The following is a 23,621-nucleotide window of genomic DNA, read 5'->3' as shown; positions in this document are numbered from 1 at the left end:
ATAAAAAGTGTACTTCACATTTCACAACAATAATATACATACCATCACAATACTGTATTATTCCCAGATGCAATTAAATTGTAAAAGATGACTCGGCTATAACAAAGATGAGACCTTACTATAACAGGGTGCTGGCCAAAAGGCACTGACTCAGTCCCCGTTAGCTCTAAGCTTGCTAGCTCAGCTCCCAGTAAGGGGAAGAGATTGGAGCTGACAGGCTGTGGCTGATTAAAGCCCTAAAGGAGAGACACCTGTGAGCTTGATGGAGGAGGCCTATAAAACTAGCAGGAAGGAAGTAGGAGGAGAGGAACAGGAAAGTGAGGACCTGTTGCTCCCAGCTAGCTGTAAGAGCAAGCTGTTCCCCAAGGGGCTACCTGCCTGATAGCGAACTGTATAAAGCTGTATATATGTGGTGGTGGGAAAATACAAGGAAATAAAAGGTCACTGGTGTTTGAAAGAGTAGTCTCCCGCTCTAAGGATCAGAGAATTTTTATCTTTGTGAATCATTATAGAGCAGGGTGAGTCACACTGAACTGTCTAGCAGGGTGGCGGTTTTATGATGCAGATTGCTCTCCGCTATCAACATGAGATCCCAAGCTTAGTTCTCATGCTGAACTTCACTGGGGTCACTAGGAATGAAAAGCCAGTGTTCTACAGTGAATCGTCCAATCTGTCTGATGTTAGCACAAATCAAATGTGCCAGACACTCTGTAATGACATACAAAGTAATGCTATAAAACAGATTACATATAAGAGTTGGAAAGGATTTGGACATGAACATATGAGAGTATGAAATCTGAACGCTTCCTGTTTTGTGTTATTGAGTGATACAATGGAGCTCTATCTATACACGTTAACTCTGTTTGGGAATCAGTGCCACTGCACGCAAATCTATGTAGGCTGAACTGGTTTTCCTTCTCTTTTGATTGTGTCAAACAGGCATATTGTTTGTTTTAATCTATTTTTAGCTCACTTCTGCGGTACCCTGTGGCTGATTCTACTGTTTACCTAGCAGCGAAAACCCTCAATCCCTGGTAACTAATCCCACAATACACATTTTTAAGACATATACAGGAGTTCCAAGAATCAAAAGTTTCCAGGTAGAAAATCTTATCTCAAAATAATCACTAACTAGTTGCAAATCTCCAGGTCTTTAATAATTTACTAAAAAGATATACAGTAAAAAGTCTTCCTTCAAGGACCCTCTCCTTAAGACTGTTTCTGCTAAACACCACCCATACTGAGAGAGGCCTCCAGGTACTACTCTAATATAAATAATAATTAAGTTTGTAATGTTAATTGCAGCAGCATCCTCTGGCCCTGCCACAGGCTGCTAAATATTTAAAAAAACAAAACAAAAAAAAACAACCCACACCTCAGAAGCAAAACTCTCCAATGCTTGTACCTGATTTAGCAAAATCATAAATTGTTATCCAAGCAACACTCATAATCTTCTTAAAATGCAGGCCCTCCTCCTTGAGCACCTACGAGGAATTTTTTTCTACTTCTTCTGCAGGGGGACAGAACTTCCCTATGTCCTTTCCTCACAACTCCGCCCCATCTGTACTAGCCCCATGTCCTACAGGAGCAGACATGAAAAGGAGCCATGTGAGAAAATAGTTTTTCTGATTATAGTGTTACCACACTAAAGGGAAGAGTAATGACTGACGTGACAGGCATTACTAAGCATGTGTCAGAGTAGCAGCCGTGTTAGTCTGTATCCGCAAAAAGAACAGGAGTACTTGTGGAACCTTAGAGACTAACAAATTTATTAGAGCATAAGCTTTCGTGGACTACGAAAGCTTATGCTCTAATAAATTTGTTCGTCTCTAAGGTGCCACAAGTACTCCTGTTCTTTAAGCATGTGTGTTCATGTTCACTTGAACTTACTGAATAAAGACTGGGAGTGGTTGGGTCATTAGAAAACCTAAACTTAATTTCCCCAATACTAATTTCTCCCTACTCACATCTTCTTGTCAACTGTCTGTAATGGGCCTCTCTCTTACCACTTCAAAAGTTATTTTTCCTCCCTTGGTATCCTGCTGTTAATTGATTTATCTCATTAGACTGACCTCACACTTGGTAAAGCAACCCCCATCTTTTCATGTATTTCTACCTGCTCCTGTATTTTTCACTTTATGCATCTGATGAAGTGGGTTTTAGCCCACGAAAGCTTATGCCCAAATAAATTTGTTAGTCTCTAAGGTGCCACAAGGACTCCTCATTATTTTTGCTGATACAGACTAACACGGCTACCACTCTCAATTCTGCAGATTGATATCAGTGTTTTAGGGTTATGTTTCATTGTCCTTTGGTTATATTGGCACCAAAAATCTTAGTATAGGTTGATTGTTATGATGTTATTAGTACATGGCTATGCATTGATACATGCTATAAAACTCCTTGCAGTGTGTATACAGAACATACTGTTGTCAGATTATGGTATAAAACTGGAGGTGCACTGGAACTGCAAAGTGTAGATCAGAATCCAAAGCAAAAAATGTCTGGATCTGGGGTTTCCATTTGGACTAATTTTTATTCAGATTAGTTAGATCAGGAAAATTGCTAAGCTGATGGAAAACAAGTGTATCAAGTACTCCTGTGGGAATTCTGTGCCAAAAAATTAAAAATTCTACAAATTGTATTTGTCAAAACAACACTATATAATCACACCAGTTTCAATTATTTTGATAATTTATTTCAAAATACTTGTCAGCAAGTATGTCTGTAACAAGACAGACACACACAAAAATTCCCCCAGGAGTGGAGAGCTAAAGAAACCCCTATAACAACCCAGTTCTTGTTTCTCTGCCCCCTCCTCCCTAGAACTCAGCCGGGAGGGCAGAGACTCACACCCCTCTCCCCCAGAGCCCACCCATGCCCCTCCCCCCCCCCCAAGCCAGACACTCACACCCCCTAACCCCTCAGAGCCCAGCCATGCCCACCCCCACCCCAGATGATGTATTCTTGGAATCTGGATTGGGTAAGAATCTTTGCTCCTGTACTTTGCAGGAGTTGCTGTAATCTTACAGAAAATGTGAATAAACCTGGGGAAAATGCTTTGGAAGGCCTTTTTTGTACAGGATTTTTTGCATTGGTAGCGCTAACCAATACTGCAACACCGGTGTAAACATCCAGTTGTAAGAGTGCTACATTGGTGTAGTACAGGGTGTGCACCAGTGTGTCTCATCCTGGATTCAAGCCAGGGTGAGCTGCACCCACACAAGCCCCACACACACCAGTGAAATGCATCCACCTACACTGGTTTGCCCAGGCGTAGCTATATCAGTACATGCAGTGATTAAGAATCTATCTCCTGAGCATATAAATGTATTGATAAGCATCCTGGTGACAAGTTGAGAAAACTGCAGTCTGAGGCCAAGAGAGGCAGAGGTGGGAGACTTCTCAACTGTTAGTAATTGGAGACATTCCACGAGAACTCCCATTCATAATCATAAAAATGTAGGTCTAGAAGGGACCTCAATAGACCATCTAGTCCAGTCCCCTGCACTGAGACAGGACTAAGTATCATCAGGACACCTGACAGGTGTTTGTCTAACCTGTTCTTAAAAACCTCCAATGATGAAGATTCCAAAACCCCCCTTGGTAATTTGCTCCAGTACTTAACTACCCTGACAGTTAGGAAGTTTTTCCTAATATCAAACCTAAATTTCCCTTGCTGCAATTTAAGCCCATTAATACTTGTCCTGTCCTCAGCAGATAAGGAGAACAATTTATCACCCTCCTCTTTATAAGAACCTTTTACATACTTGAAGACTGTTATCCTGTTCCCTCTCAGTCTTCTCTTCTCCATTCTAAACCAACCCATTTCTTTCAATCTTTCCTAGACCTTTAATCATTTTTTGTTGCTTTCTTCTGAACTTTCTCCAATTTTGCCACATCTTTTCTAAAGTGTGGAGTCCAGAACTGGACCTAGTACTCCAGGTGAGGCCTTATCAGTGCTGAGTAGAGTGGAAGAATTACTTCTTGTGTCATGCTTACAACATTCCTGCTAATACATCCTAGAATGATGTTCACTTTTTTTGCAACAGCATTGCACTGTTGATTCATATTTAGTTTATAATCCATTATAACCCCCAGAGCCATTTCTTATCTAGGCAGTCATTTCCCATTTTGTAGTTCTACAGTTGATTATTCCTTCTTAAGTGGAGTACTTTATATTTGTCCTTTTATTTCAGATCATTTCTCCAGTTTGTCCAGATCATTTTGAATTCTAATCCTCCCCTTCAAGCTCTGGAGGATAGAGGTAGCACTTGCAACCCCTCCCAGCTGTGTATCGTCCGCAAATTTTGTAAGTGTACTCTCTAGGCCATTATCCAAGACACTGAATAGAACCAGATCCAGGACAGATCCCTAAGGAATCCTACTCGATATGCTCTTCCAGCTTGACTGTAAACCTTTGATAACTACTCTCTGATGATGGTTTTCCAACTAGTTGGGCACCCACCTCACAATAGGTTTGTCTAGGCTATATATCCCTAATTTTCTTATGAGAAGGTCATGTGAGACAGTATCAAAAGTCTTACTAAAGTTGAGATCTATCACCTCTACTGCCTCCCCCGATCCGCAAGGCTTGTTACCCTGTCAAAGAAGCATATTAGGTTGGTTTGACATGATTCATTCTTGACAAATCCATGTTGGCTGTCACTTATCACCTTATCGTCTAGTTCCTTACAAACTGATTGATTGATTATTTGCTACATTATCTTTCCAGGCACCAAAGTTAAGCTAACTGGTCTGTAATTCCCTGGGATGTCCTTATTCTTCTTTTTATAGATAGGTACTATATTCGCCCTTCCCCAGTCCTCTGGGATTTTTCCCATCCTTCACAAATCCTCAAGGATAATCGCTAATGGCTCAGAGATCTCTTCATCCAGTTCTGTAAGTTTTCTGGAAAGTATTTCATTAGGCCCTGCTGACTTGAAGACATCTAAGTTGTCTAAGGGCTTGTCTCCACTTAAAATGCTGCAGTGTTCAGCACAGACACTACCTACGCCAATGGGAGGGATTGTTCTGTTAGCATAGGTAATCCGCCCCCCTGAGAGGCAGTAGCTAGGAAGGAAGAATTCTTCTATCAACCTAGCGCTGTCTATTCAGTGACTTAGGTCAGCTTAACTATGCTGCTCAGATGTGGATTTTTCACACCCCTGACTGACAGTTACACTGACCTAATTTTCTAGTGTAGACCAGGATCGAGTAATTCTTAATTTGTTGTTTCCTTATTTTAGCCTCAGATCCTACCCTATTTACCCTGATGTTCACTACGGCTATGTCTACACTACACAGCTTTTAGTGACATGGCTGTCTTGCCACAGTCATGCCGCTAAAAGTCGTGCAGTGTAGCTGCTGTTTGTCAGCAAAAATATTCTACCCCCAACGAGCAGCGTTTGCGTTCTCAGCAGGAGAGCGCTCCTGCTGACAACATGCTGTTCACGCTGGCGCTTGTTGCAGCAAAACTTTTGTCGGGGGGGGGGGGCAGGGGAGGGAGTGGGGTTTAACACCTCTGAAAGACAAGTTTTGTCGTTCAATTACCAGTATAGACATAGCCTACGTTAGACATCTGATCGCCACTAACCTTACTGGTGAAAACTGGAGGGGAAAAAAGGCATTTAACACTTTGGCCATTGCTGTGTTTTCTTTTATTGTCTTTCCCTCCTCACTGAGTACTGGGCCTACTCAGTCCTTGGTCTTTCTCTTGATTATAATGTATTTGTAAAATGTTCCCCTTACCTTTTCTGTCCCTCACTAATTTAATCTCATTTTGTGCCTTGGCCTTTCTAATTTTGTCCCTACATGCTTGTGTTGTTTTTTTATATTCATCCTTTGTAATTTCATCTGGCTTCCACTTTTTGAATGACTCTTTATTCCACTCTCCTGAACTCTGTTTCCCCGTTTAGTTAAACATCAATGCAGAAAATGAGCAAAAACTAATGCAAAGCCCCCAGCAATATCACCATAGGTGAGAGACAAACCAGTTCAGAAAAATAAAATGTCCCATTTCTCAAACTGAATTTTTTTGAAAGATGGGGTAATTCAGATAAGAGGTAGATGAGGGAGGAACAATCCATTCCTTCACCTTCTCCAATCACTTTCATTGCTTTGATGTGGCAGAACATCTTGGGAGAGGCAAGGCGTTTTACAGGGGACAGCTATGAATGGCTGGCTGTGCTTTTCCTGCCACAGAGCTGTGCAGCCCCTCTTCGGGGGGGGAGGTCAGTGAAGACAGGGTGGCTGGTGGGGCAGAAAGGAGAATAGGGGAAGTACAGGGACATTCCCAATGTTTGGAATCTCTTTCCTGGGATTCCCCAGGTCCTAGAATCCGAACATTAAGGGGTGGGCAAGCGACCCCACTAGCACTCTGCAGGCAATGGAGAGGTGTGGGATGGGCGACAGGCAGCATCCTGCAGAGTGTGGATTTTCCTAGCAGGCAGAATATTACAGCTCAAACACCGTTGAGCCAACTCAGAGACAGTAATAGGGACAGGGTCCAAAGGCCATCAAGAGAGATCCACTGTGGGGGGTGGAGGGGCAGCATGTGGTATGGTGAACACCTCTGCACATAACAGCAACTGGGGAAACTGAAGCACAAACTGACAATACTTGTGGCCTATACACCAGCTGTAATTAATTAGTAACCAAAATGGGGAAAGTGAGGCATATGCTTAGGCTTGCTGAGGTCAAGATAGCAGCCAAAATTGGGGACCTCCTTTGGGGAAACTGAGGCATGGCTCAGGATGGTGGGGGTCCCAGCAACAGGATGGGTGGAACCAAGTTTGGGCTTGTGTGGAAATGAGTAAGGAAAGGATGATGAACCTGCCCTGTACAATTTATTGACAGATACTCCCAGATATTTTAGGTGAATAAAGTTGCAGCCTAATTAAACTGGATGCAAGCAAACCATGTGTGTTTTAATATGTCCAAATGTAAATGTATACTTCTCGGAACAAAGAACGTAGGCCATACTTATAGAATGGGGGACGCTAACCTGGGAAGCAATGACTCTGAAAAAGATTTGGGGGTCATAGTGGATAATGAGCTGAACACGAGCTCCCAGTGTGATGCTGTGGCCAAAAGAGCTAACATGATCCTGGGAGGCATAAACAAAGAAGTCTCAAGTAGGAGTAGAGAGGTTATTTTACTTCTTCATTTGGCACTGGTGTAACCACTGCTGGAATACTGTGTCCAGTTCTGGTGCCCAAAATTCAGGAAGGATGTTGATAAATTTGAGAGGGGTCAGAGAAGAGCTATGAGAATGATTAAAGAATTAGAAAAAACAGTTACCTACCTTTTGTAACTGTTGTTCTTCGAGATGTGTTGCTCAACTCCATTCCATCCCATAGGGCCGCGCTCATGCCGCAGTATATCAGGTGCTGCCAGCCCACACCCTCTCAATTCCTTCTTGCTGACAACTCCGAGAGTGGGGCAGGAGGCTGGGTAGTGGAATGGCCATGAGCAACACATCTCTAAGAACAGTTACGAAAGGTAGGTAACCATTTTTTCTTCTTCGAGTGCTTGCTCATGTCGATTCCATTCTAGGTGACTCACAAGCAGTATCAATGGAGGTGGGCTCGGAGTTCACCATTGTGCAGCTTGTAGTACAGCTCTGCAAAAGGGGGGAGGGATAGCTCAGTGGTTTGAGCATTGGCCTGCTAAACCCAGGGTTGTGAGTTCAATCCTTGAGGGGGCCACTTAGGGATCTAGGGCAAAAATCAGTACTTGGTCCTGCTAGTGAAGGCAGGGGGCTAGACTCGATGACCTTTCAGGGTCCCTTCCAGCTCCATATATTATTTTTTTTTATTAAAAGCCAGCGTCGTCTCGTGCCTGCTGAGTCAGTGCGTAGTGCGACACGAAAGTATGAACAGATGACCAGGAGGCAGCCCGACAGATCTCTTGGATTGGCACCTGCGCCAGGAAGGCTGCTGAAGACACCTGCACGCTAGTGGAATGAGCCATCACAATCGCTGGCAAGTGCACTTTCACCAGGTCATAGCAGTAGAGGATGCACGCCGTGATCCAAGATGAAATTCTCCGGGCTGACACCGGGCAGCCCTTGATCCTGTCCGTGACAGCAACAAACAACTGTGTTGACTTACGGAACAGCCATGTTCTATCCACGTAGAAGGCCAGTGCCCATCTGACATCCATTGTATGCAACCTGTGCTCCTCATCTGATGCGTGCGGCTTTGGACAGAGGACGGGCAAGTAAATATCCTGGCCTGTGTGGAACCGGGAAACAACCTTGGGCAGAAAAGCTGGATGCGGATGTAGCCGGACCATGTCCTTGTAGAAAACCGTATAGGGCGGCTCCGACATGAGTGCCCTGATCTCGGACACCCGCTATGCCAATGTCATAGCGACCAAGGAGGACACCTTCCAGGAAAGGAGCAGGAAGCTAGGGGTTCAAAAGGAGGGCCAATGAGCTTCAAGAGCACCAGATTCAGGTCCCATGAGGGAACCGGGTCTCGGACATGCAGGTACAGGCACTCTAGACCTTTCAGGAATCGCACCATCATGGGATGGCCGAAGACAGACCTGCCCTGAAGCAGAAGGTGGAATGCAGAAATGGCCGCCAGGTGCACCTTGACCAAAGACAGCGACAAGCCCTGGAGCTTTAGATGCAGCAAATAGTCCAGGATGTTCTGCAACGAGGCCACCTCAGGATGAACGCGTTTGTCGAAGGTCCAACATGCGAAGCGCTTCCACTTGGCCACATAGGTAGTCCTGGTGGAAAGCTTCCTGCTGCACAGCAGGACCTGTTGGACCGCGGTGGAGTACTCTCGCTTGTCTGTGCTTCACCACAGAGCAGCCACACTGTCAGGTGCAGTGACACCAGGTTCGGGTGCAGCAGATTGCCATGGTCCTGGGATAGCAGATCCGGACGGGGAAGTAACTGCAACGGGTCAGCCACCAAAAGACTCAGCAGCATGCCGAACCAGTGCTGGTGAGGCCACGCCAGGGCAATGAGAATGACCCACATTCTGTCTTGCTTCACCTTTAGCAGGACTCTGTGGATAAGCAGCACCGGAGGAAAGGCGTACATCAGTGCTCCCGACCATGGGATCAGGAAGGCATCCGACAGGGAACCCTTGTCCTCGCCACATAGGGAGCACAATACGTGGCACTTCCTGTTCTGCCAGGACACAAACAGGTCCACCTTGGGAATCCTCCACCGTCGGAAGATCAGGTTGACCACCTCCGGATGGAGGGACCACTCATGGCGAGAGGAGAAGGTCCTGCTGAGGCGATCTGCCAGGATGTTCCTGGTTCCAAGTAAGTGAGCGGCCACCAGGTGGATGGCGTTCTGCACACAAAGGTCCCAGAGGCTGAGCGTCTCTTGACACAGGGCCGAGGACCTGATGCCGCCCTGCCTGTTGATGTAATAACATCGCGGCCGTGTTGTCCGTGAGGACCTGCACCACCTTGCCTTTCAGGTGGGACAAAAATGCCTGACAGGCCAGGCACACCGCTTTGAGGTCCCTGACGTTGGTACAAAGAGCTAAGTCGTGCTGCATCCAGCGACCTTGGGTGCTGAGCTCGCCCAGGTGGGCTCCCCAGCCCAGAACTGACGCATCCAAGACCAGGGTGAGCGACGGTGATGGGGACACAAAGGGAACGCTCCGCAGCACTGACTTGGGATCTAGCCACCAGTTTAAGGACGAGAGGACCGTTGCTAGCCACGTCTGCAGGGGTCGCAGATGAAGCCGGGAGTGACTGACCATGTGTGTGCACGCTGCCATGTGGCCCAGCCACCACAGGAATGTGTCTGTCCTGGTGATCGGATATCTCCTCACGTGGGCAATGAGATCCACCATGGCCTGAAAGCGTGCTTCCGGAAGGAAGGCCCTGGCCTGCATGGAATCGAGAACTGCTATGATAAACTCTATGCGCTGGACCGGCATTAATGTGGACTTTTCTGTATTTATTAACGGACCCAGGTCATTGCAGGTGGAGCGTACCAGACTGAGGCTTCTCCACACCTGTTCCAGAGACCTGCCCTTGATGAGCCAGTCGTCGAGGTATGGAAAGATCAGGACCCCCCAATGTCTAGGTAAGCCTCTATTGGCACCACACATTTCGTGAACACCCTGGAGGCTAGAACAGGCCAAAGGGTGGTACCATGAACTGGAAGTGGCGCCCTGCCACTATGAAATGCAGGAACCGTCTATGTCCTGGGAATATGGAGACATGGAAGTAAGTTGTTTGGGTATGTAAGGGTTAAGTAAAGACCTGGATAACCGCTAGCATGGTATTAGGGAGGAAGGCGTGGGCAGGCACCATCTCTTCCCTTGATAGATGAAGTGCTACTCCTCTCCCCTCCCTTCTCCTTGTTAAGGATTGATAAGCCTTGCAGCTGCATAAGGAAGGTGGGGATCTAAAGGATACCTTTTTGTGTAAAGCAGTGTTATCTCCCACTCCCTTCCTTTCCCAGATCCACAAACGAGCTCGGGGTCATGGCCCCTTCCTCCCTTCCCTGTGAATTGCTGATCAAGGGAATTTGTGGCTGCAATTATAGCAAATAAATGTATCTTCAAAGTAAAAATTGTCTGTAGAATATGCTAATACTGTAAGCAGTAATCAGGGGCAGGGATAATTATATTCAGTGTATAGCTATTAATATTCATTGTATGGGCGTTCATATTACTCAATAAGGGTTTTTGTAGTAAATGTGGGTATTTACATACTAACTTAGATGAAAGAGTGTGAGGTAATTAACTCAGTGCTTACTCGACCATTGGGTCAAGGGGAACAAGTATCGCAATAAAGAAGCCCATCTACTCAAATCCGCCTCTGGGTCAGCCTGTTCTCTTCTAACATAAGCGTCCTTCAAGTCAAGAGCGGCGTACCAGTTCCCCAGATCCAGGGAGGGGATAATGGAAGCCAGGGAGACCATGCGGAATTTCAACCCGAGAGGCTTGTTGAGGCCATGCAGGTCCAGGATGGGTCTGAGGCCTCCCTTGGCCTTTGGAATTAGGAAGTATTGAGAGTAGAATCCTCTTCCTTCCATGTCCCGAGGAACCGCCTCCACCACCCCCAAATGCAGGAGCTTGTTGACCTCCTGAACCAGGAGTTGCTCGTGAGAGGGGTCCTTGATGAGGGACAGGGAAGCAGGGGGGCGGGAAGGAGGGATATCCACAAACTGCAGGGTGTAGCCCTGGGCTACTATGTCCAGGACCAGCTTTCTGGCAGACTGCGGGTCATGCATGCTCAACGAGCGAAGGGTAGCCTTAGTGTCCTTCTACCTGTGTAGCCTGGTGTCTGTTTGATCGGAGAAGAGTCCAACTCCATCCAAGGGGAGATCCTGAATTGAGGCCTGCATCTCCTGGGAGAGGCCCACCGTTTGGAGCCAAGAGCTGTGTCACATAACCACCGCCGACGCGATCAGCCTCACTGCTGAATCCCATGCCATTTGCAGGGAGCATCTGGCTGCCGCAGTCCCTTCCTCTACCAGGGTGCCAAACTCCTGAGTCTGACCCTGAGGAAGGGAGTCCTGGAACTTCTGGAGGCTGTCCCAGGGGTTAAAATTGTATCAGCCCAGCAGGGCTTGATGGTTCGCCACCTGGAATTGTAAGCTGGCTGTTGAAAACATTTTTCTGCCAAACAAATCAAGTTTCTTGGCTTCTTTGTTCTTGGGGGTAGAGGCGGAGAGGACCTGCTTGTCCTTTTCGCTGGCCACCAACACCACTAGTGAGCCTGGGGGAGGGTGGGTATACAAGTACTCAAAACTTTTGGCTGGCCCAAAGTACTTTTTCTCGGCCCATTTAGAGGTGGGTGGTCTGCCACAGAGCCTTAGCAATCTTGAGGACCTCACTGTGTACAGGTAGAGCGATCCAGGCAGACGTGGAGGCCGAGAGGACATTGAAAAGGGTGTCCTCCAGCTCCGCCATCTCCTGCACTTCCAGCTCCAAGTTCTCGGCCACCCGCCTGACAGGGGCTTGGTGTTCTTTAAAGTCATCTGGGGGGCTGACCCTGGAAGGTCCCGCAACCTCCTTGTCCAGGGAAGAGGAGGCGGCCCTGGCCGCTGGTGGAGATTCTGAGGGCTCGGCAGATACTGGAGAGGGAGGTTTGGGGGTGGGCACCAGATCCTCCCCCCTGACCTCAGAGCAAGCTTCCGGTACCGGGCGCAGTTTTGTCGATCTCTGCTAGGACGTGGCCACTGAAGCACTCTGCAAAGGGGGCCTCGTCATCACCGGAACGCCCCATGCTCCCCAATACCGCCACTGTGTTGGCCACTGGCCTTGCTGCCACTGCAGTGCTGTGGAGTTGTGGTAGAGCAGTTTCCGGTGCCCAATCCCATCGCAGAGACCAGGGCAATGGGCTGAACTGGGCCTCCATGCCAGAGGAACCACTTTCCGGCGACAAGGAAGGAGCCGTCGACGCCTGGGTCTGTTTGCTGGTCGTGGCTACCGGTGAGCGCTGACCAGGTGTAAGCGACCGATGGTTATAACGGGGAGAATGGTCCAGGTGCTGGGGAGATCAACATCATGGGGAACGGTGCCACAGACGAGGGGGAGCGGTCCCATGGTGCCAGCGACTAAGACCGACATCTAGACACAGATCGGCGAGAGGGCGAACAGCGTCAGTCATAATATGGGGAGCATCAACCCCGCACTGGGAAATAACATCTTGGCGACTGGGGGGAGAGTCTGGGCGATCGGCAGCGCACCTGTGACCTGCCACGGGATTGCTTGCCCTCTCGGGGAGCCTTAGCCTGGTCCTGCGGCACCAGAGACGTTATAGGAGCAGGTGGAGACCTATGCTCTCTCTCTGTGCCTGGGCTTGGGATGATGACAGTGCAGGCAGGGTTGTGGATCCCATACTGCTCACCAGAGTCAGTGACAGACCTTTAAGAGGGCTAAGAGCCCCAGCCGCAGAGGCACACTCGTGCTGCTCCGGAGAAGGCTGGCGGACAGGCACGGTCCCTTTACCAGATGACCATTGGGCCTTCTTGCTTGGTGCTGGTGAGCGTTTCTTTGCCTCCTTCTTCGGCACCGGCTATGGGAGGAGTCGGGTGCTGGTGGCACACTGCACACAGAGGCCGAAGTACTTGGTGTGGCCTGCGTAGAGGGCTCGGAAGCCGGATGGCAAGCAGACTCCATCAGGAGGGCCCTGTGGTGAATGACCCTTTCCTTCTGGGTGCAAGGCCGAAGTTCTTACAGATCCAGCAACTCTCCTTGATGTGTGATTCCCCCAAGCACTTAAGACAGCTGTCTTGGGGGCACAGGCGACTAGTAACTTGCTGATAGTAAAGGGGCACAATTTAAAGGTTATGGTGGTACTGCATTGCCCCATACATGGTGCTTGCAGCATGGCCCAAATTTAGCCCTAACAGACCTTACAGGGACACTGTGAAACTGACTATACACAAATACAATATATATTCAGTACATAAAATAAACAAACTGAAAAAAAAGTAGAGGAGACTCTTCCCCCCACCACACACACCCTAATCTCTTTTGGTTTTCTTAATCTTACTTGTTGTAGTAAGAGGAGGCCCTGAGACATAAACCCTTGTATCAGAGGCCTGATATGAGGCCTAAGGCCTGAACTAAAGTAATGGTCAAGACTTTGCTAACATAAAGCAAAGTTAAGCTGTGAGCCAGAGGCAGGCCCTGCTCACAGACGCTGGCAAGGAAAGTGCTGATGCTGCAAAAAGAGACATACCTAAAAGGTACTGGACACTAGATATCAGAACATTCAGATACTTGCACATTCCACACAGATAACAAGGAACAGGCTGACCCATCCCAAAGACAGGGGCAAAAGGGTAATATGATGGATAGAGTTGTTTTGTTCAAACCAACATGTACAAGGTGAAAGGCGGCACCTTACTACGTAAAAGGGTTGTACCTTGCTACGTAGAGGGGTTGCACCTCAATATGTCAGGAGTGATGTGTAATCTATTTGTACCTGTGTATAAGAATGCATCCCTGAGTGGATATCTTTGTCCAGCCTAGGGGGCAGTGGAAAGTCCGGCCACTGACTGAGCTGAGTCCATTGTCAAGGGAGCACATATGTACTGGCTAGCTGCACCCTAGCAGCACCCTGGACTTCGTTTGCCACGGAAAGCTGGAGACTGTGTATCTCTAAAGGCAATAAACCTGGCCGACGTGCCTTCGTACCTTACTAGAGTCTGTGGTCACTGGGGGTTCTTTTGGGATCTGCTGTGTCAGCTATCTGCGCAGAGCTGGGGCAGCACACAGAGGGAACACACGCACACAGCCAATTGATATCAACATTGAACAGAGCAGAGCACCACACCGGGATCATCTGACAACCCTTGTTAGCTTGTCACTATAGTAGGTACAAAGTTTTCAGACACAAATGTGATTTTCAAGTTGACACTGTGCCTTTAGCAGTGATCCTACATTTCTGCCCACCTGGAGAGGAATGCAGGACTCCTAGACCTGTAGGGAATTCCAGACTGACTGTCACAGGCCTGGTGTAAAGCAGAACTTGGATGGTGGCCATCTTAATAAAAAATGTAAGCACTTTTGCAACCCTGCTTTCAGGAAATATTACTCTACAGCCAACCTTAGCTCTTTCAAATATACTGGAAACTTGACAAAGTATTATCGATCAAGCAGTTTGTGCTCCAGAAAGACCACAAGAGAAAGTATGTTTCCAGAATCACTGCAAGTGTCCATACACAAGCCGGGGACACAAAAGTAATTTATTCCTGTCTCTCCCTATTTGAGAAATTGTGTTCTCCCTCAGATATAGAAACACCTAAAAAGAGCATCTGGTGGAAAAATGTCTGCAGAGATACTCCCTGCTGTTAATAGGAGGAGGAATTTGGATGGTTTATTTTTAAGTTGGACCAATTACCACATATTTGTACCCCTATAACAGATGCTTTGACAAGAGCAAAATAAAGCTGACAGGCATTCATGGAACACCACCCTGGACTGGAAAATTATTCTTTAGAGCTCCTGAGATCAAACAAGACACTCAGAGGTTCTGTTGAGCTCAGGCCTGAAGGAACTCTCCTGTTCAGTCTATCCTCATGTTAATTGGAAGGGATAGCTAGATGCACAAGGGAACTCAAGTGCATGGAACTGTTCCGTGTAGCCTAAGGAAGCTCAATGGCTCTATCATACACTGAACACAAGAGTGCATCAAACCATAGTTAAACATTATAGGGCTTCTATTTCTTCACACTGGTGGGGTGAGTCTATAATAATGAGGTTGAGGACCCATACCTTAAAAGGCTCAAAGTCAGCAACACACTTGAACTATATAGAAAGATGTAGCCTGCTGTTAACCAGGAATATCCCATTAACTCCTAAGTTTTTGACTTGTAATAAAAGGAATATTTCATTTGCAGAAAAAGTAAAAATAAACTGAATAATGAGGCAGCTGGTAACATGCAATTAAATGCAGCACTGTAGTGCACTATTAGTAATCCACAAAATAAAGGCATATTTACCCACCTTTTCTGACCCTGCATCCAGCATTCAGTAATATAAACTGTGCAACTCAGGATTTATTGTGAAGATGGCAGTTTAACAAGATGAACAACAGATGCTGCTTAGTTTACTAAGATTTTTTTTTATTTTGTTTTGCTTTGTTTGTAATACATAATTTGGTTAGAGAATTCATATTGCATAGGGTTAATTTAATGGCTATTTTAATGGTTATATATAACTGAACATCCTCAATTTTAAATCTAGATGAATCAAAAAATCTGTCATACTTGTTTCTAATAACAGGAACACCGAGATATAGGAATTGCCAAATTACGAGACTGGATCAGACTAGCGGTGAACCTAGTCCAGTATTCTGTCATCAACAGGAACCAGTACCAGATGCTTCAGAACAAGGTTCAAGAAACCCTGCAGTAGTTAGCTATGGTCTAAGGTGCGCCAGGGAAAGTTTACTCCTATTCCCCAATAGTAGAAGTTAGTTTATGCCCTACAGCATGTTAAGGGCTTATATCCCTTCCAAAATTCCTCAGGGTATTTCTTTTACCGTATAATTACTATTATAACTTGGATATTCTTACTATCCATAAATGTCTAATCGTTTTTGGACTCCTTCTCAGCTTCTGGCCTCAATGAGATTGCAGTGAGTTCCACACGCTAGTTTTGCATTGTGTGAAAATATAATTCCCTTTACAAGATTTGAACTTGCCTTTCTATTTAATTTAATATCCCCTTGTTCTCACAATATGAGACAGGGTCAACAGAAGTTCCCAATCTATCTTCTCTGTACCAGTCATTGTTTTCTACACATTTATCGGTCCTCTCTCATTCATCTCAGCTAGGATTTTCAAAGGAGCCTAGGAAAGTTAGACACTGAAATCCCATTGAAATTCAATGGGAGTTGGGCACCTAACTCCTGGGGCTCTTCTGAAAATCCTAGCACGTCTCTCTGGTAAACATGCCAGTCTTTTCAGTATCTTTACATATGACAGCTTATCCATGCCTCGGATCAATCTCAGCACCCATGCCTGAACTCCCTCTATTTCTGCTTTATCCTCTGATCCGATCTGCGCATAGTATTCCAGATGAGCGTGTACCATTGGTTTATACATTGGCATTATTTTACTCTCCAGTTAGTCTCCATTCCATATGTATCCTAACATTTTGTTTGCTTTTTAACCCATGTGGCTGCACAGTGCGTGGAGGTCTTCCTTGAGCTAGCTGCTCTTTTTCCTGTTGATACAGGATACACTTAGGTATATGACTAGATGAAATTACTTCATGAATTATTAAAAAAAATCTTTGGTATAAAGCTTGGTTAAAATATGGGTGTTTAAATACATATTAGATCAAAATGTGATAGTTAGTGTACCTACTTTATACAATTTAATTGAGTTGTGGTAAGGGCACTTAAGTGTAGTTATGAACTAGCAGGCAAAGCAGCTACTTCTCTCAGGAGAAACCTTGGTGTGCCGCAGTGAAAGAGGAAGACAGCAGTCTTCTTCATGGCTTCTCCTAAAGATTTTACTCATAAGAACATAAGAACGGCCATACTGGGTCAGACCAAAGGTCCATCAAGCCCAGTATCCTGTCCTCTGACAGTGGCCAATGGCAGGTGCCCCAAAGGGAATGAACAGACAGGTTATCATCAAGTGATCCATCTCCTGTCACCCAATCCCAGCTTCTGGCAAACAGAGGCTAGGACACCATTCCTGCCCATCCTGGCTAATAGCCATTGATGGACCTACCTTCCATGAATCCATCTAGCTCCCTTTTGAACCCCGTTATAGTATTGGCCTTCACACCACCCTCTGGCAAGGAGTTCCAGAGGTTTGACAGTGCGTTGCGTGAAAAAATATTTTCTTGTGTTTGTTTTAAACCTGTTACCTATTAATTTCATTTGGTGGTCCCTTGTTCTTGTATTATGAGAAGGAGTAAAAAACACTTCCTTATTTACTTTCTCAATACCACTCATGATTTTATAGACCTCTGTCATATCTACCCTTAGTCGCCTCTTTTCAAGTTGAAAAGTCCCAGTCTTATTAATCTCTCCTCATACGGAAGCCATTCTATACCCCTAATAATTTTTGTTGCCCTTTTCTAATTCCGATATATCTTTTTTGAGGTGAGGCGACCACATCTGCACGCAGTGTTCAAGGTGTGGGCGTACCATGGATTTATACAGAGGCAATATGATATTTTCTGTCTTATTATCTATCCCTTTCTTGATGATTCCCAACATTCTGTTCGCTTTTTTGACTGCCGCTGCACATTGAGTGGATGATTTCAGAGAACTATCCAAAATGACTCCAAGATCTCTCTCTTGAGTGGTAACAGCTAATTTAGACCCCATCATTGTATATGTATAGTTAGAATTATATTTTCCAATGTGCATTACTTTGCATTTTTCAACATTAAAATTTCATCTGCCATTTTGTTGCCCAGTCACCCAGTTTTGTGAGATCCTTTTGTAGCTCTTCGCAGTCTGCCTGGGACTTAACTATCTTGAGTAGTTTTGTATCATCTGCAAATTTTGCAACCTCACTGTTTAACAAATTCATAAACGATCTGGAAAAAGGAGTAAATAGGACTGGGTCCAGTACAGATCCCTGGGGGACACCACTATTTACCTCTCTCCATTCTGAAAACTGACCATTTATTCCTATTCTTTGCTTCCTATCTTTTAATCAGTTACCAATCCATGAGAGAACCTTCCCTCTTATCCCATGACTGCTTATTTTGCTTAAGAGCCTTTGGTGAGGGACCTTGTCAAAGGCTTTCTGAAAATCTAAATACACTATATCCACTGGATCTCCTTTGTCTGCATGCTTGTTGACCCCCTCAAAAAATTCTAGAAGATTGGTGAGGCATGTCTTCCCTTTACAAACACCATGCTGACTATTTCCCAACAAATTATGTTTATCTATGTGTCTGACAGTTTTGTTCTTTACGATAGTTTCAACCAATTTGTCCGGTACTGAAGTGAGGCTTACTGGCCTGTAGTTGCCAGGGTCACCTCTGGAGCCCTTTTTAAAAATTGGCATCACATTAGCTATCCTCCAGTCATTTGGTACAGAAGCTGATTTAAATGATAGGCTACAGATGACAGTTATTAGTCCTGCAATTTCACATTTGAGTTCCTTTAAAACTCTTGGGTGAACACCATCAGGTCCTGGAGACTTACTATTGTTTAGTTTAGCAATTTGTTCCAAAAACTCCTCTAATGACACCTCAATTTGGGACAGTTCCTCAGATCTGTCACCCAAAAAGCATGGCTCAGGTTTGGGAATCTCCCTCACATCCTCAACAGTGAAGACCGATGCAAAGAATTCATTTAGTTTCTCCGCAGTGGCCTTATCATCTTTGAGTGCTCCTTTAGCATCTCGATCGTCCAGTGGTCCCACTGGTTGTTTAGCAGGCTTTTTGCTTCTGATGTATTTTTAAAAAAATTTGCTATTACTTTTGGAGTCTTTGGCTAGTTGTTCTTCAAATTCTTTTTTGGTCTTTCTAATTATATTTTTACACTTCATTTGCCAGAGTTTATGTTCTTTTCTATTTTCCTCATTTTGGTTTAGGTGGAGCACATCCTTCCTGTATAGGCTCCCCCTCTCCCAAAAGCTTCCCCAGTTCCTAATAAATCTAAACCCCTCCTCCCTACACCATCGTCTCATCCACGCATTGAGACCCTGCAGTTCTGCCTGTCTAATCTACTCCTCCATTACGTGCAGAATTGGGTCCTCTGATTGAAACCATATTGTACAAACACTGCAAATAGTACTCACACAAGTAATCAATGTACCAACAATAGCTGCATTCCACATCACTACTCTACACCGCTACCTCGATATAACACGACCCAATAGAACACGAATTCGGATATAATGCGGTAGAGCAGTGCTCGGGGGGGGGGGGGGGGGGGGGGCGGCTGCACACTCTGGTGGATCAAAGCAAGTTCAATATAATGTGGTTTCACCTATAACGTGGTAAGATTTTTTGGCTCCTGAGGACAGCGTTATATCGAGGTAGAGGTGAACTTGATTTAAATAAGACTACTTGTGTAAATAACGTTGCACCTTTGTGGAAATGTTTGAAGGATTGGGCCCTAATCTGCTAATTCGGGGAGTGCCACATTATCAGTCACAAAACTCTGGAACTGCTAACTTAATCAGCACTCATTCCTGAAGCATTTCCCATAGTCTGACTTGATTCTACCTTGCAAAACTCCACACCCGCATGGTAAATAAATTTTGGGGGGGAAACAAGCAAGTAAAATATTGCTTTCATAAAAATATTGTAAATTTAGGTTAGTAGAATTTGTGTCTCCGCTGGTAAATTTTCATAACAATTTTGCAAGGATGACTCAAATGCAAAATGTATTCATAGTCAAGGAAGAATGAGTAACTTGCACCAAGTTATCTTGATATCACTGAGATGTCAGTTACTCAGTTCCATACCCTTGCATGACAATTGCTCCTAAATGTTCTACAAGTGTTGGTTACAGATTTTTTTTAAATGCCTGAAGAGCAATAATTGTTGCCTCAAAAAAGGCAATAACCTCCAGACACACAGACCAAGACTTTATTTTCCCTTTAAATATGTGCTTCAGTTAGGCTCCGAAATACGGGACCCAATTTTTCAAAAATGAAACTGATGGGTGCTGTGAAAAACTGGGCCACTTACTCCGGAACCTCAATTTAGGGCTTTGATCCTGTTCCCATAGAGATCAACGGCAATAGTATCATTGAGTTCAGCGATGCAAGACAATGCCAAATGTGCCTGACTTAAGCACCCATTCTTCAAAGTCTCATCCCTAATATTTTAATAAATACTTTGTCCTTCTATAGCACATTCTTACAAAGTTTCACAGACAAGTTCATCATCACATGCCCTTCCTAGCTAAGAATTATCCCCATTTTACAGATAGGGAAACTAAGGCAGAGAGAAATTAAGTGACTTGCATAAAGGAAGTCTGTGGCAAAATTATAATATTTAGGTCTTATAAAGAGAAGTCAGTGTTTTAACCATAAGACCATCCTCACCCTCCTTTGAATTTCATATCAACACACAACAAACATTTGGAGGATGCACTGTTTAAAGTGCTCACCAGCTACTAGTAGGCTGGCCCAGATCATATGAGAAGTTTGGTTTTCTTCCATGAAATCTGAGTCTGATTCTGCACTCATGCAATATTTTATTTTGAACTCTTTAAAGGCTTTAAAGGAATCCTGTGCATTGCTAAAAGCACATCAGGGATTTCCGTCTAGCTTACTGTGTGGCCGGAGGAACCTAGGCCAAGAAACCTCTCTCCCACAGAAATCCCCCAAGGGTTTTGCAGCCCCCAAACTCGCCCTCCCGCCATGGCTAGCCCCTGGCCCTGCTGCTCCCTCCCCCAGATGCCCATCCAGGCCAGCCACATGGCTCCTTCCTTGCCCCTCCCCCGCACCAGACTCCCAGCCCTGGCCTATGCTGCCCCCCCAGCCCCCCCCCCCCCCCCGTGATCATCCCCAGTGTCCCCGGCGGCCCCGTTTCTCCCCTGAGCCCTCCCATTTTGCTCCGTCACTGCAAGAAAGAAGCTCCCCTGCTTCTCTGCTCACCGGGTAGGCAGCGGCAGGCACATCGACTCCAGCAAGCTCAGACAGGCAGGCTACTCTGGTCCAGGCACGTACCCGAGCACAGCTGGTGGGCAGGACAGGACAGGGACAGCTTCCCCCCTCTGGAATGTGCCCTCCCCAGGCGGCTGGAGAGGGGCATGCGACCATTCATGCCCCTCCCTAGCGTTGCCCTTGCATGGGGGTCACTCACAGGCATAGGCCTACCACAAACCAATCAGGGCTTAAACTCGGGAACTCAGGGCATGCCCCACTTGGGGGGGGGGGGAGGTAAGTCCCCACTGGGACCTTAACTATCACAACTATGCACTTAATAACTACTTAACACTAACCAACAAAGGCCCAAAGGCACGAAGTCCAATGGAAGAATCTGCTTGCTCTTGACAAGCAAGAGAGGCACTCCAACTGATCACCAGGGGCGTTGAGGAACTGAGAGAGCGTGGGCCGGCAGCACCTGATATACCACGGCATGAGCACAGCACTCTAGAGCAGGGGTGGGCAAACGTTTTGGCCTAAGGGCCGCATCGTGTTTCGTAAATTGTATGGAGGGTCAGTTAGGGGAGGGGGTCGTGGCCCAGCCCCCACCTCCTACCTGCCCCTGCCCGGGACTCCTGCCTCATCCAACCCCCCCCCTTCTCTGATGGCCCCTCTGAGACCCCTGCCCCATCCACACACCCCCGCTCCCTATCCCCTGACTGTCCCCGGGCCCCCGCCACCCCATCTAACCCCTCCTCTCATTCCTGATGGCCCCCCGGTACCCCTGCCCCATCCAACCACCCCTTCTCCCTGTCCCCTGACTGCCCCCTTCCGCCCCATCAACGCCCCCCTCCTTCCTGACTGCCCCTCAGGACCCCTGCGCCCATTCAACTCCCTGTCCCGTCCCCCCACCCCGACTGCCCTGCCCCCTGACCACCACCCCGAACTCCTCTGCCCTCTATCCAACTCCCCCCCTCCCGCCCGGTCCCTGCCCCCTTACCGCACTGCCTGGAGCACCAGCGGCTGGTGGCGCTACAGCCATGCTGCCCGGCTGGAGCTGGGCCATGCTACCGCCGCCACAATGCAGCACAGAGACCAGATCAGGCCAGGCTCTGCAGCTGCGCTGCCCGAAGAGCTCACAGCCCTGCCGCCCAGAGCATTGTGCCGCCGGCAGAGCGAGCGAGCTGAGGCTTTGGGGGAGGGGCAACAGCAGGGGAGGGGCCAGGGGCTAGCCTCCCGGGCCAGGGGCTTGGGGGCCGGGCCGGGCCGTGGGCCAGATGTGGCCCTTGGGCCGTAGTTTGCCCACCCCTGCTCTAGAGGGAGCTACAGCCAGCCCTACGGGTACTGCTAAGGCAAAAATCTCCAACGGCTGTGCATGTGGGCACACGCACACCTAGAATGGAATCAACATGAGCATGCCTTATAGTGACAGACTCAAAGAGCTCAATCTACTTAGCTTAACAAAGAGAAACTTAAGAGGTTACTTGATTACAGTCTGTAAGTATCTAAAAAGGGAACAAAAACAGCAAGGATGCATCCGAAGAAGTGAGGTTTTTACCCATGAAAGCTTATGCCCAAATAAATCTGTTAGTCTTTAAGGTGCCACCAGACTCCTTGTTGTTTTTGTAGATACAGACTAACACGGCTACCCCCTGATACTTGACACCATACAAAGGGAACAAATATTCAATAATGGGCTCTTCAAACTAGCAGAGAAAGGTATAACACGATCAAATGGCAGGAAGTTGAAGCTAGATAAATTCAGATTGGAAATGAGGTATACATTTTTGACAGTGAGGGACATTAACCACTGGAACAATTTACCAAAGTTTATGGTGGGTTCTCCATCACTGACAAGTTTTAAATCAAGCTCAGATGTTTTTCTAAAAGTTCAGGTCTAGGAATTATTTTGGGAAAGTTCTATGGCCTGTGTTATACAGAAGGTCAGACTAGATGATCAGAATCGTCCCTTCTGGTCTTGGAATCCGTGAATAAACCACATCCATTGGCTCCTGTCTTTCTTCCAGCTTGGACGGACAATAGGTGCTTTCACACCATAGACAAGAATGTTAAGGGAGACATTAAATAGATAATGGGGAAGGGGAGAGACATTTGCTTCATTGTTGATGTAAAGAGCCTAGATACATCCAAACAACACAGGGGCACTTGCTTATGCTCTTTGAGACTATTCACATATGGCTGTGTGTGAGCACTAAAGGGATTTTAATCTTTTTGGGTTAGGTGCGAAAATAGGCTGAGCTGTGATTTAAGCCCTTCCTTCTACTGTGCCACTACAATGGTACCCAAGAACTGCTCCAACATCTGAGGATTTGCAGAATTCCTGCAGGACTGGGATCCTCAAGCCAATCAAAGAATAGCAAATTCTCAGCAAGCTCACAGCAATCAGCCTGCCCCAGTCTCCTCTCCTACCAGCAGTATGCTACACACTCTCCTTCCAGATGTCTTCTGGCACCCACTACAGCAGTGTTTCTCAAACTGGGGTCATCACTTGTGTAGGGAAATCCCCTGGCGCGCCGGGCCGGTTTGTTTACCGACCCCATCCGTAGGTCCAGCCCATCGCGGCTCCCACTGG

The 23,621-nt window shown here is 46.6% G+C and overlaps 1 protein-coding gene across 13 annotated transcripts in view; it reads right to left on the bottom strand.

Annotated features, from left to right (window-relative positions):
- The window catches only part of LIMS1 (LIM zinc finger domain containing 1), a 137,729-nt gene that overhangs the window by 31,081 nt on the left and 83,027 nt on the right, over window positions 1–23,621 (bottom strand). The window contains exon 1 of one of the 13 annotated variants that reach the window (XM_042854333.2): window positions 21,038–21,261. The exons of the other annotated variants lie outside the window; for them this stretch is intronic. Within the exon in view, the coding sequence (XP_042710267.2) occupies window positions 21,038–21,202 (165 nt within the window). The 5' untranslated portion in view covers window positions 21,203–21,261. Of the gene's footprint in view, window positions 1–21,037; window positions 21,262–23,621 lie in introns of those variants that run through there. 13 annotated transcript variants of the gene reach the window in all.

This window comes from Chrysemys picta, chromosome 1 (genome assembly GCF_011386835.1).
Source record: "Chrysemys picta bellii isolate R12L10 chromosome 1, ASM1138683v2, whole genome shotgun sequence".
Classification (NCBI taxonomy): domain Eukaryota; kingdom Metazoa; phylum Chordata; order Testudines; family Emydidae; genus Chrysemys; species Chrysemys picta.
The sequence above is the reverse complement of the archived record's forward strand: the minus strand, read 5'-3'. Positions and strand labels throughout refer to the sequence as shown.